This window comes from Bos indicus x Bos taurus, chromosome 11 (assembly GCF_003369695.1).
Source record: "Bos indicus x Bos taurus breed Angus x Brahman F1 hybrid chromosome 11, Bos_hybrid_MaternalHap_v2.0, whole genome shotgun sequence".
Classification (NCBI taxonomy): Eukaryota; Metazoa; Chordata; class Mammalia; order Artiodactyla; family Bovidae; genus Bos; species Bos indicus x Bos taurus.
In genome coordinates, this window is record NC_040086.1 from 91,795,076 (window position 1) to 91,807,715 (window position 12,640).

The 12,640-nt window shown below is 63.2% G+C and overlaps 1 protein-coding gene across 13 annotated transcripts in view; it reads left to right on the forward strand.

Moving 5' to 3' along the window:
• Positions 1-12,640, forward strand: part of DAB2IP (DAB2 interacting protein) — a 212,314-nt gene that overhangs the window by 180,331 nt on the left and 19,343 nt on the right. For 12 of the 13 annotated variants that reach the window (XM_027556166.1, XM_027556164.1, XM_027556175.1 and 9 more), the window contains 5 exons: positions 3,682-3,835; positions 5,442-5,540; positions 6,337-6,891; positions 9,778-9,922; positions 10,014-10,158. In XM_027556166.1, the coding sequence (XP_027411967.1) occupies positions 3,682-3,835; positions 5,442-5,540; positions 6,337-6,891; positions 9,778-9,922; positions 10,014-10,158 (1,098 nt within the window). Of the gene's footprint in view, positions 1-1,825; positions 2,089-3,681; positions 3,836-5,441; positions 5,541-6,336; positions 6,892-9,777; positions 9,923-10,013; positions 10,159-12,640 lie in introns of those variants that run through there. The other variant, XM_027556169.1, reaches the window with a different exon arrangement.

Here is a 12,640-nt window from a genome sequence, read left to right on the forward strand (position 1 = left end):
CCCGGGGAGGAGGGCCAGGCAAGCGGAGCCCACAGCCTGGCGATGAGACCCGGTTCTGTAGCCTCTCTGACACACTGTGGTCATGCAGCGTCCCTGGCAGGGGTGGGTGAGAAGTAGCCCAAACCTGGGCTGTGGGGGTAATTTGCACGGCCAGAGCCCCCTGCGAAGGCCTTTGCCCTCTTCGGTGCCATGTCACCAAGGACAAGACTCTGGTCCCCAGAGCCCACGGGGGGTCCCTGGGGGCAGCCATGCGTGGGCGTGCTGGGCCACCTTCTCTCCCACCCCTGCCTCAGCGCAGCAGGGAAGGGCCTGACCTGGGTGGGGGCCTAGCATATGATAGCCTCCGAGCCCAGGCCCCCAGACCACACAGGACAGCCGTGGGCAGGGCTCCCAGACCAACTGGCCCCCCTGCCCGCAGGAGCCTTGGGCAGATGCAGGGACTGCCGCTCCCTGAGCCCATCTTACCTTCTGTGAAATGGGCAGATGAGTGTTCCTGGCACAGTTGTATGCCGTGGAATGTGATCAGCAGAGTGCCCTGACCTAGAGGAGGTGGGCGCCCACGAACAGGGAAGGAGCGGGGCACTGTCTCATCACCTTACCAAGCTTCCTGGGAAGGAACATGGTGCCCACTCACTGCCCCCGTGGAGTCTGGGAGCCTGTGATGGCCTGTGCCCTCCCTCCGTCCCGGGATGGGCTTCGGGCCCAGCCTCGGACAAGGCAGGGGCTGGAGGTGAGAAAGGAAGTGCTCAACAATGCTGGCCAGAGCAGAGGCGGGCTGGGTCGAAGCCTGCCCTGGTGATGGATGGGGCTGGAGTCCTTGAGTGGAGTGTTAGGTGCTGTGCTGTGGGCCTGGAACAGAGCTGGCCAGCTTCCTGGAAGAGGTGGTTCTTAGGCTCTGAGGTGGGCCTCCTGGGTCCAGGAAGCATCCACGTGACCTTTTCCCCTCCCTGAGTCCCAGTCAGTCATCTTATCAGTCACTTCCATGGACAGACTCCTTCTGCCAGGAAGTCCCACCCTTCAGGGGCACAACAGACCGGCTCCCCTCTGGGCCCAGAGCTGCATGCCAGGGCCTGATGGATAGGTGCCCCTTTCCCCCACGAGCCTTGTGGGGAGCTCGGGGGCAGGTAAGCTGCAGGTAAGAGGGAAGACTAAGCGTCTGCATGTGAGTCAGAGAGCACAGGCCCACTGGGCCTCCCCATTATGGGGCAGTGGTCAGAGCCCAGCCCTTGACTTCTGTCCCAGAAGCACCTGGGAGATCTAGGAGTGGCCACTGAGCCTCCCGGGGCCCTGCCCCACCCCTCCTCCTGCTGGTCAGCTTGGGCTGCAGGGGTGGGGTGGGGCCCCTGCTCCAGGTCCTGCCACCGAGAGGCTCCCTGGGAGGTGGGGAGGATCAGGGCTAGCCCAGGATGCCTCAGCCGCGAGCTTCCCACAGCGACTCTGTGCCATCAGGAACCTTCCAGGTGAGGCCCGGGCCAGCCAGGGCATGTTTGTGGAGTAGGATGGTGGGGAAGGAGGAGGGGGGTCTGCAGCCACAGCCTCCAGGAGGCTGTGGCTGCTTTGAGGTCTGCCCTGGGCGTGCCAGGCCTCCTGGGGCTGTAGAACCAGGACACTCCCCCACCACCACCACCACCGGGGTCTCTGTGGGCAGGCCCAGTCCATAGAATAGGTCTCCGTTGCCTTTCCCCAGCTGGCTGGTTCAGGTGCCCCAGGCAGGAGGCGGCCCCAGCCTGCCAGCTCCTCCCCGTACTTCCTGGGTCTGTGCTCCACCCGCTCCGCTCCCAGCATCTTACCTGGACCTGGCAGGGGTTTCCAGGCTGGGCCAGAAAGCAGCCGGATCTTGGTCGATGGGCTGGATCTTCAGCCCCAGCTAGTCTAGGGGCCTGAGTCCCGGCCCGTCGGAGGCTGGGTGATTTCTTTGGTGTCTGAGGCAGGGCGTCTCTTGCACTGAGGTATGGAGCCACATTCCATGAGGGAGGCCCAGGGTGGAATCTCAGCTCAGTGGACGGCAGCTCCACCCACGGCACTGGTCAGCTCTGGGAGGGGAAAGGAGGTTGGGCCACTCGAGCAGGACCTGGGGGGCTCGTCACGGTAAGAAGGCTGTCGGCGCCGCCTGTGGCGTGGCGTGGCAGTGTGTGTGTGTGTTTGTGTGTGTGTGTGTCTGCGTGTACGCAGTGCTGCCTCCCAGAGAGGGCACTGGAGGTGCAGGGGCACCACAGCTGTGTGTGCCATTGGCCTTAGTTCTTGAGTGGGTCCTGGGGAGGTTTGGGTGGGTTCCAGTCGGCTTTAAGACTGTCTCACAGCTTCCCTCTGGTCCATTCATCTGGGAGCCTTCACAAGTCCTGCCTGAGGGCATTGGCTCTGCTCCAGCGACCAACCGGAGCCCTGCCCTATGCCTGCTTTCTGCTGGGCATGGGGGAACACTTAGGGGGAGTCTGACTGGTTCTCTTGGTGGGGCTGTGGGGTCCACAAGAGCTGAGATCCCATTTCTAGCTCTGACTCCCATGCCACGCATACGAGAGGACCGTTGCCAGGGGAGATGCAGAGTGTTGGGGCTAGAGGGTGGCCTCTGTCAGTCAGCCTGTGGGGCCTTCTAGGTAGGGCCAGTCCAGCTCATCTCTGAACTCCTGGGTCCACACTTAGGGGCCTCAGCTCCTCTTACTGCAGGTGCTTGTAGAAATGGGTTCCAGGGTGTGTGCCCTGAGGGGAGATGTGTGGTGGTCCCACCACGCCTCACTGACCTGAGTGAGGGAGGGTCTTTTTTGGCAAGGCAGGGAGAGGCGGTGGCTTAACCCTTGGAGGCCAGGAGCTGAATGGCTGGAGGGTGTTGGAGTTGGGGAGGTATAGGTGAGCTAAGCGCAGAGTTTGGACGTGCAGAGGGCCGTGGCCTGCCCGGCCTCTGCCCTGGGGTGGTCTTAGCAGGCCTGGCTGGTGCTCTGGCTTTTCCTGTGCCCCCGCTGTGGGAGAGGGGCCCCGGTGTCTTGCCTGCTGTGTCCTGTTGACTGTGGAAAGGGAGCTTTGCCTCTCTGGGTGGACTTCCATCAAGCACCAGGTGCCATCTGAGATGCTTTCCGTGGAAAGGGGAAGCCGAGGCTCAGGGAAGGGACTTGCTCAGGGACCCAGGTCCACAGCCAGTCAGGGCCCATCTGTGCTGGGCCCCCTGACCCTGGCCTGGCCCCGAGCCCCAGCGCGTGCACCCTGTCTCCCTCTTAACACTCACTGAGTGCCTCTCAGCACTGCAGAGATGGCTCCATCCCTTCCGTTTTGAGCCTCATGGTCCTCGGGTGTGAGGAGGGAACAGAGTCCCACGGCACACCTGCCTCACCTGGGGCCGGTGGGTGGGTGTGCTGGTGTATGTGAAAGGGCTCCGTAAGCAGTGGTGGCCTGGAGAAATGTTGGGACAGGGCGATTGCTTCTGTCTTGCAAGAGGACCAGGGGGGTGGGGAGGGCACCCAACCCTGGAAGACTGCCTGGGTCAGGTCTGCTCTTCCCTGCGGGTCTGACTGCCGCACCACCATCACCCCCCCACACACACACCCCTGAATCTGTCTTAAGACAGAAAGGACTGTGGGCGTTGAGAGGTGTGATGGCCTCTGCAGGGGGTTCTGGGCAGGCCTCCTGGGAGAAGAGGGGAAGGGAGGGGACAGGGCAGGCTGACCTGACAGCCCTGCTGCCCGCCCCCAGGTCTCATCTGATGCCCAGGCTGAAAGAGTCTCGCTCCCACGAGTCCCTGCTCAGCCCCAGCAGCGCGGTGGAGGCGCTGGACCTCAGCATGGAGGAGGAGGTGGTCATCAAGCCCGTGCACAGCAGCATCCTGGGCCAGGACTATTGCTTCGAGGTGGGTCCTGGGCGGCGGGGTGGGGCAGGCCCAGGTGTCCTCCCGCAGGAGGCCAGTTCTCCGTCAGCTGCCCTCCTGGAGGGTCCTGTGGCCTCCACTCTTTGGGGGCAGTGGCCAGAAACCGTCAGTGCTTTTGGACTCCCAAGAGACCAGGTGGAGCTGGGAGATGGGGGCTTCCTTCCTGCCCTGTGGTCTTCTTGGAGACTGACCAGCACTGTCCCCCACGCGGGGATGTGCAGGAGTCCCGAGCGGGTGGAAGGGACGTCCAAGGCATGTGTGGAATGGCTCAAGCCTGCTCACCTCTCTGTGAAACCCCTCCAGTGTGGTGTGGGGCCGTGGAGAGAGCACCCCCTTCTCTGGCCTCTGCATGGTGAGAGCCAGGATCTTTCCTGCCCCGCCTTCTGTGACCCGAGGTGTGAGGGCAGAGGGGGTGCCACCCCACCCGGCCAGGCTGTTCCCTGGGGATCCCTGTCCAGTGCCTCCTGTAGACGGGGAATCTGGCCCAGAGATGTCAGAGCTCACGAGGCCAAGTCAGGACCCGGGTAACTAATGTCGCAGGTGTTCCTGGGAGTTCCTAATTGCTTCTCTAATTATTCGTTTTCTCTTCCCACCTCTGTCTCTGGGAAGCCTCCCACCCCCGACAATCTTGCATAATTAGGGGAGCTTTCCGATAGAGGCATGAGCATGGAACTGCTGTGGCAACCTCCTGGCGCCCCCAGCTCCAGGGGAGACTGGGGTGGTACCTGGCACCTTGCCCCAGCCCTGTGTCCCCTTGGGTGCTATTTCTGGTTCAGGACTCCTGGCCGCACTGGAATCCTGGGCTCCGACTTCTCTGTCTGGGGTGGGGGAGAGCCTGATGCTAGTTGCCCACTTGTGCACAGCAGGGGATGCTGTGGCTTGTATGGCCCATGAATGGCTGGATAGGGCCCTCAGCAAGGTGCAGGGGACAGCGGGACAGAGTAGGAGCAGCTTGGGCTGGGCTTCCTCTCCCAGAGAAGATTGGAGGATGAGCAAGCCAGACAGGGCAGGGAGGGTAAGGGTTCCAGGACAGACCCCAGGGCCCAGCACACCCAGAGAGACCATTCTCGGTTCTCTAGTCCGGCCTCAAATAGGTTAGCCCTTTGTGACCACCACTGCCGTCACATTCAGCAAGAGAAGCATCGTCAGCAGGTGTCAGCTGAGGACTGAGGCGACCCTCAGGCCGACCCGGGGCTGTCTCCGGGGTACCTCTGGCGCCAGCGATAGAGGGAGACCTCAGTGTCCTCCGATTCATGCAGAAGCTGTGCCTTCTGTCTCCACCATCTCCAGGAGAATGAGGGTGGACTCAGAGAGATGCTTTCCTGAAGACAGAGGGCCCAGAGGCAGGACTCAGGCTCCAGTTGGCACGGGGCTGGACGCTGTCCTGTCACCATCCTGCTCTGGGACCACAGGCCTCTGGGCACCACCTGCAAACATAAAATCCAGGGGGCACCGTGCATCTCGTCCTGCCTCCTCCCTGAGGCTGCGGTGCCGTCAGACCTGGCAGCCGGGGTCCCTCCTCCCACCCCAGCCCCGGAGGTCCTCCATCGTGCCTCCCCCTCCCCGTGACACTGTGCCACCCCCGCAGGTGACGACGTCCTCAGGAAGCAAGTGCTTCTCCTGCCGGTCAGCAGCTGAGCGGGATAAGTGGATGGAGAACCTGCGGCGAGCCGTGCATCCCAACAAGGTGGGCCTGTGTCCCCAGCCCCCAGAGCACGGGGCGGAGGCTGCACCTGGAGCAGAGCACAGGCTCCGACTCAAGAGAGCAGAGGGCGGGGGCTCTGGAGGGGGCTGGGACTGGGGTGTGGTCGGGGCCGGAGCGGGCCATAGTGCTGGGCTCGGAAAGAGGCTGAGCTGCACACTGGGGCGGCCAGGCCAGAGAACCCAGGCTCGGCCTTTTGGATGCTGGTGTCCTGTCTGGAACTCTTGTGCCCCCTTCCCCCCGTGGCCAATGCCTGCCTAGCCCTCCATGTCTAGCTTAGCCACCAGTCCCCTCGTCCAGGCAAGCACTGCTGGCCCAGGCTGGCACCCACTGCCCAGTGTTCCCACTGCCGCCAGGCCTCTCCCCAGCTGTCATCACTGCTTTTGGCCGACTCAGCCTGGAGCTGAGTCCTGGTCACCGCGCCATCACTGAGGAAGGACCTCAGCAGTACTTGTCTCCATGTGACTCTGTGGACCAGCAAGCTTCCCAAGAGCCAGTCAGTGGCCGCCACGTGCCAGGCATCGCGCTGGCCTCTTAACTTGCTCTCAGCTTGTGGACTTGCATGACAGAGGGACTTATGGCTTAGATGATCATAGATGGTTGCTTGCCCAAGGTCAGTGAGCTAGTGTACGAGGCAGAGCAGAGATCCGGCCCCATGTCCTTCAGACTCCAGAGCTGGCCCTGAGCAGTTCTGAGCGCTCTTCCCGGCTCCAGGCTGGGCAGGGGGCCAGGTGCCGGGCTCCTGGTAACTGCGCCCCTCTCCCCGCCCATGCGTGTGTAGGACAACAGCCGGCGTGTGGAGCACATTCTGAAGCTGTGGGTGATCGAAGCCAAGGACCTTCCGGCCAAGAAGAAGTACCTGTGCGAGCTGTGTCTGGACGACGTGTTGTACGCGCGCACCACGGGCAAGCTCAAGACCGACAACGTCTTCTGGGGCGAGCACTTCGAGTTCCACAACCTGCCGCCCCTGCGCATGGTCACCGTCCACCTGTATCGTGAGACTGACAAGAAGAAGAAGAAGGAGCGCAGCAGCTACCTGGGCCTGGTGAGCCTGCCCGCCGCCTCTGTGGCCGGCCGGCAGTTCGTGGAGAAGTGGTACCCGGTGGTGACTCCCAACCCCAAGGGCGGCAAGGGCCCCGGGCCCATGATCCGCATCAAGGCGCGCTACCAGACCATCACCATCCTGCCCATGGAGATGTACAAGGAGTTCGCCGAGCACATCACCAACCACTACCTGGGGCTCTGCGCTGCCCTCGAGCCCATCCTCAGCGCCAAGACCAAGGAGGAGATGGCGTCGGCCTTGGTGCACATCCTGCAGAGCACGGGCAAGGTGAAGGTAGGTGCACAGGCCTCCGGCGGGACGCCGCCTCCCGCGGGCCCCGTGGAGGCTGGGGGACAGGCGCCAGATGACCTGCCGGTCCCCGCGTCCACGTCATGGATTTCAGCTCTGCTGGAGGCACCAGTCATAGCTAGGTGGGCCCCCTCAATCTGGAGCTGCATCCTGAAGGGTGGGGGCTTTGTGCACCTGCTCCGTGGTTGGAGCTGATCTCAGAGGCAGGTGTGGAGCCCGCAGTCTGCAACACGGCTTGCAGCAATGAAGTGGCTTTAGGGCCTCCCCACTGTCCCAGAGGCCCGCCCCTCCCTGAGGCTCCAGGGCAGCAGGCCATGAGGCCCACCTCTGCCGGCACAAGGGTCCCAGCGACCCAGACATGCACGTCTGGTGTGTGGAGTTATCACACATCGCAGCAGGTGACGGCCAGGGTGCAGCCGCTGTCTGAGCCCCAGCCTCCCCCCACTCCCAGTGCACGCACACGGGGCACACAGTCACCGTCGCAGCCGTCTGCTTGGTGGGCAGCCGCCCCAGCTCTGGAGCCCCCTGGAGCAGAGCTTGCCTGAGCCCTCCAGCAGGCCCTGCTCCAGGGCTGGAGGGCCCCTGCTGTCCTCCCCACTGCCTTCCACCTGCCGCCCTGCCAGGCCACGCCCAGCCCCACCCACTCACTGGCCTTTGCAGACAGGTCGGCTCCTCTGGAAGGCTCCGCATGCCTACCTGCCCGTCACAGCAGAACATGGTTCCACCCTGCCCCCTGCCCTGGGCGGGCCTTGGGGGAGCTGCTCAAAAGGTGTGCGGTGGAGAAAGGCTGAACATGGGGTCCATCTGCGCTGCAGAAGGCCTTGGTGCCTGCCCTGGAGGCGAGCCTCTGCCCTCCAGACGTGGCATGACTTGCGGCCTGTGGTGGGGGTGAGGGACTGCCCTCCCTGGTCAGGGTCCCGAGCCCTCAGCCTGGGCTTCGGGGGAGACACAGGTTGGGGCTCAGGCCTCAGCCCCCAGGCAGACGCCAGGGTACACAGTCCATCTGTGCTCTTATCCTCTCTCTCTGCCTGATCCAGAAGGTCCTGGCCTCCTTTGGGCCCTTCAGAGCCCCTGCCCGTTGGGCTCGTGGTGGGGGACCAGGAGCGGTACTTCCCCGTGGGCGTGGGGCACTCCGTTCCTCTGTGGTTGGACCGCCTCCTCCCCTGGAGAGGGAGGGAAACCAGAGGGAGACCAAGGGAGGCAGCAGAGGCTCCAGCGGCCTCCTTTCTGCCTCTAGTCTGTCCTTTCAGTAAGCGGCCCCTGAGGGCTGGGCCGGCCTGGGAGGCTGACTCTGATCTGAAGGGACCTTTGCTCTCAGGCTCATAGCTGAGACAGGAGAAATCAGGGTGCTCATTGTGGAAGGAGACGGAAGCCGGGGCTCTAGCTCTTCAGCAGACCTTCTGTTGGGTGGGGGGAGTGACTCAGGCTGCTGGGGTGATGTGCATCTGAGCTCTGAGCCCCTGGGGAGCTAAGGGGTGAGATGCCTCTCTCTGGAGCACGTGCCAAGGGTTCCGAGTCCGGGAGAGGGCCTTGGGCGTGCTTCGTCCCCTGTCATCTCCCCCCACTGCCCCCCTCCCCCAACTCAATGCAGTAGGAGAAATGGGACCTTCATAACAAGACACTCAGGCCAGATTTGGTCCCGGTAGCTGTGTGGCCTTGGACAGGTCAGTTTCCTGTTCTGTGCCTGTTTCCTGCCCCCGCCCCACCCCAGCCAGGTCCTGGCTCTAAGGAGAGCCCCTCCTCATCCCCGCCTGGGCCTCGCACCTGCCCCAAGAGCTCAGGAGGGCCCGTGGGCATGAGCAGAGCAGCACACGCAGTACTGACGTCTACTGTTCCGTGTTCAGAGAAGGAGGCCCTAGAGGTCACCAGCGGTCAGGAAGGGTCCTCAGGCTATGTGGTCTCCGGGGAGACCAACTGCCACTCTCCCACCCTGGCCCTCCTATTTCTCCGTTGGCCAACCAGGTCTCCAGGGTCCAGAGTTCAGTTCTGTATTTCAAGGCCCACTTGTGATTTCAGAGGGCCCTGAAGTTGGGTGCGTTGGGTGAGGCATTTCTGGAGCATCAGTAGCCCCGGCACAACTCCAGCCACCCGGCCTGCTCTGGCCGGCCCCTGCCCTGTGCCCCCACTGCCCTGGGTCCCTTCCTCTTGCCTCCTGCCTGCCCTCTCCCCTCCCCAGGTCACAAGGCTGGCCGTGGGCGTGAGGAGGCGCAGACTCCGAGGTGGGGGGTGTTTCCACCTGGATGGGTGCAGCAGGTTCCTGTAAGCCTCCCCGCAGTCAGGAGGGAAGGCGTGGGCTCAGGCCCCCTCCTGGGTCTGCCCAGGGAGCTGTGCTGTAGCCAGGCCACCTTCCCACCCAAGCCGAGGTCCGTCTCCCTCCGTCTGAGCCCCGGCTCACTGCCTTTCAGGGCAGCTGGCCCACCTCTGCCTCTTGTCTTTCTTTCCTGTGAGGCTGCACAGAACGAGCCCCTGTCTGGCGTGGGAGACCTCATCACAGTGATGGGTGGACGGTCGCAGCTGCTTGTACGAGGAGGCAGGGCAGCCTGTTTGTCCTCCGCCCTGGGATGGGGGTGCTCTTTTCGGTCACCCCGCCAGGCTGGGGCAGGGCTGAGCAGAGATTTGAGTCCCACGGGTCTGGCCATGATGCGGGGGCTCTTGCCTCGCTGATCCGGGGTCCAGCTCAGATGTCACCACGTCCCCTCATCAGGCTGCCCTGCTCTCATGCCCCGGAAGCCCCCACAGGTGAGACCCAGCACCTTGGCAATGGAGCAGCCTCACAGAGCAGGGGCTCCTGGCCAGGGAGCGCGGGTCTGGACCCCTGGGGCCTTACCTGCCAGGCCTGCTCAGGTCTGCTCTCCTCACCTGGCTCCACAGGACTTCCTGACCGACCTGATGATGTCGGAGGTGGACCGCTGTGGGGACAACGAGCACCTCATCTTCCGGGAGAACACGCTGGCCACCAAGGCCATCGAGGAGTACCTCAAGCTGGTGGGCCAGAAGTACCTGCAGGACGCACTAGGTAGGGGGTGTGGGCCGACTCGGGGCAAGAGGGTCAGGGTGGGGCATGCTGACTGGGTCCTCACAGCCCCCTCCTGCCCTCTCGGCCACAGGGGAGTTCATCAAAGCGCTGTACGAGTCAGACGAGAACTGTGAAGTGGACCCAAGCAAGTGCTCGGCTGCTGACCTCCCCGAGCACCAGGGCAACCTCAAGATGTGCTGCGAGCTGGCCTTCTGCAAAATCATCAACTCCTACTGGTCAGTGCTGCCCCCACGCCCACTCGGCCTCTACTGCCCAGGGTCCCATCCCACATCCCTCCCTCTCCCCCCATCCTTCTGTGTAGGCTGGGTGCCTAGAGCATGCTGGGCGCTGGGCTGGCCCCTGTGAGCGTCATCCCATCCCGAGAGCTCGGTGAGGCGCTCTCCTCTGTCATTCCCAACAAGAGAGCTGAGGTTCAACAGGGAGAGGGCAGGTAACACAGCTTCAGAGTCGGTGCCCTGGGATTGGAGTGCACCTTTTTCCTGACCCCGCTGAGTCCGACTGGTCCTTTCTGGGCTCAGACGTTGGAGTGTTCCAGAATGTGTAGGTAGGATGTGCATTGTTGTGGATTCAGACCCAGCAGTCCCTTACACATGCTGGACAGTGGGTACTGCCTGGCACCACTGTAGGTGCTACGGCTGGACAAGAAGCCAGACGCACAAGGCTCTGCTCAGGCACCCCTGGGGTGGGTGGGTGGCTTCACCTGGCCATGGAAGCTGGTGCTCAGGTCACAGGCTTGGAGTGGCCCCATCACGCACCTGTGTGGGGCCTGGACACTGGGTGGGCCTCCTGCTGGGACCATAGAGAACTGAGGAGGAGGACTGGCCTTTACTAAGACCGAGTTCTGCAGGCCCCTGGCGGCCCCAGAGAGGAGTGGAAGTGTGCAGGGCAGGCTGCTCTCACAGGACTGGGCCACAGTCACTCCCGGGCCATTCCGTGCAAGATGAACATCCCGGCACATGTGAATGGTGGCCACTGAGCTAGTACAGCCTCATCAGAGACGGCTGTGTGACTGTCCAGGGGACCATACGACCAGCCCCCAGGAGTGGCTTTATTTTCACACTGGAGGAGCTGCCCAGGCTTTTTCCTCGGTCACTGCTCCAGCTCAGGACCTACGTTCCCTTCCCCACCCGAGTGGCTCTCCTGGCCCCGTTCCCCCGTCCCGCCTCTGGCCGTAGCTTGCTTCTCTCTTTGGTTGTGTTCTTTCCTGTCCTGTTGGAGGGCCTATGTCTGGCTCCCCTTTGTGGCCCTCCTTTATTATGTCACCAGAGATGGTAGGCTAACCCCCGCAGCCACCCTGGCTCACAGCTCTGCTCCCATCAGAGTGCCCTGAGCACCCCAGGGCTGGGCACCAGAAGGACCTGGCTGCTCCCGAAGGACAGGCACAGGCAGAGGCGGGCCTGCGAGGAGAGCGACAGCCTTGGGTCAGGGCAGAGCCGGCGGGGTCGACGCTGGCGGGCCCGGTCCCCCTGCCCCAGGGTTACACAGGGTGCTCACTGGGCCTCCCTGGCCCTTTGGGCTGAGCTGAAAATGACCCTTGGCACCAGGCCAGGAGGGACAACAAGAGAGTTTGAAGTCTGGAACACACTTCCCACCCTTGGGCTGTGTTTTCACCCAGGGCGGGCCGGGTGTGGGACACGGGGAAACATATCCGTGGACAATGGTTTTCCATTTCCTCTTTCTGGTGTGTGTGCAGGCCCCTCTCAGTTCTGAACGAGGCCGCTGATAAATGTTATCACTCAGCGCCTGCCCCCTGCCCAGTCCTGGGCCAGGCGCTTCAGGGGCCGGGGCTCAAGGTCACCTGCCCTCACTTCCTCTCCAGCCACGTCCTTGTTGTTCAGCCATGTTCACTGCCTGAGTCTGTTGGGCTTGTTGGGCAAAAGCTTTTCAAGCTGATCAAAGCAGCTTAAGACCTTGGGGGTCCCCACCTTCGGATAGATGGCTGTGTGAACTCGGCAGGGATGGCCTTGTTCCCCTTGCGGGAGTGAGGAAACGGAAGCCTGGGGAGGGCCAGGCCCTGGGGCAGAGCACCCTGGAGCTAGTGGGAGAGCCAAGGGTAGGCTGGGTTCAGGGAGCACCCATCTTCCAGAGTGAAAAAGATAGGAAGGCCTCTGAAAGGCTGGCTTGGTGGGGCCTCACTGAGGCAGGGTGGAGGTGCTCAGCGGGGACAGCCCCCAGACAGGTGCTGAGAGCCCTGCCCACCCTCTCCAGGTCGGCCTAGGGAGGTCGCTGCCTCCGCTTCCCTCCACACCTGAGTTAGCGAGGACCTGTGTTCTTAGCCTGTGGTTAGGATCCGACCCTCGTCTTGATCACCCAGCTCTGCTGAGAACCTCAGATCCTGTAACGTTATTGGAGCAGAGGGGGTCCCTCTCAAAAGCCGGGGACAAGAACCAAGGAGCGGTGCTCTGTTTCTGCCACGTGTCCCTCCCTCTGCAAAAGACCCCACGCCTGCCGGGTGGGGCAGGGGTGAAGCCCCGTGGGGCCTGGCCCCAGTGCTGATGTCATCTCTCACTCAGGCCCTCTGAGATACCCACCAACCACGGCCTGGGCATCCCTGCCCTGTGGTGGCCTGGCCCTGCCCAGCGGATGGTGGATGGTGGAGAAGTGGGCTCAGAGAACTTGGGCATTGGGCCATCATGTAGCCATCAGGGTGGGCGCGGGACAGAACTCGGTTCCATCAGACCCAGAACCAGCTCCCTG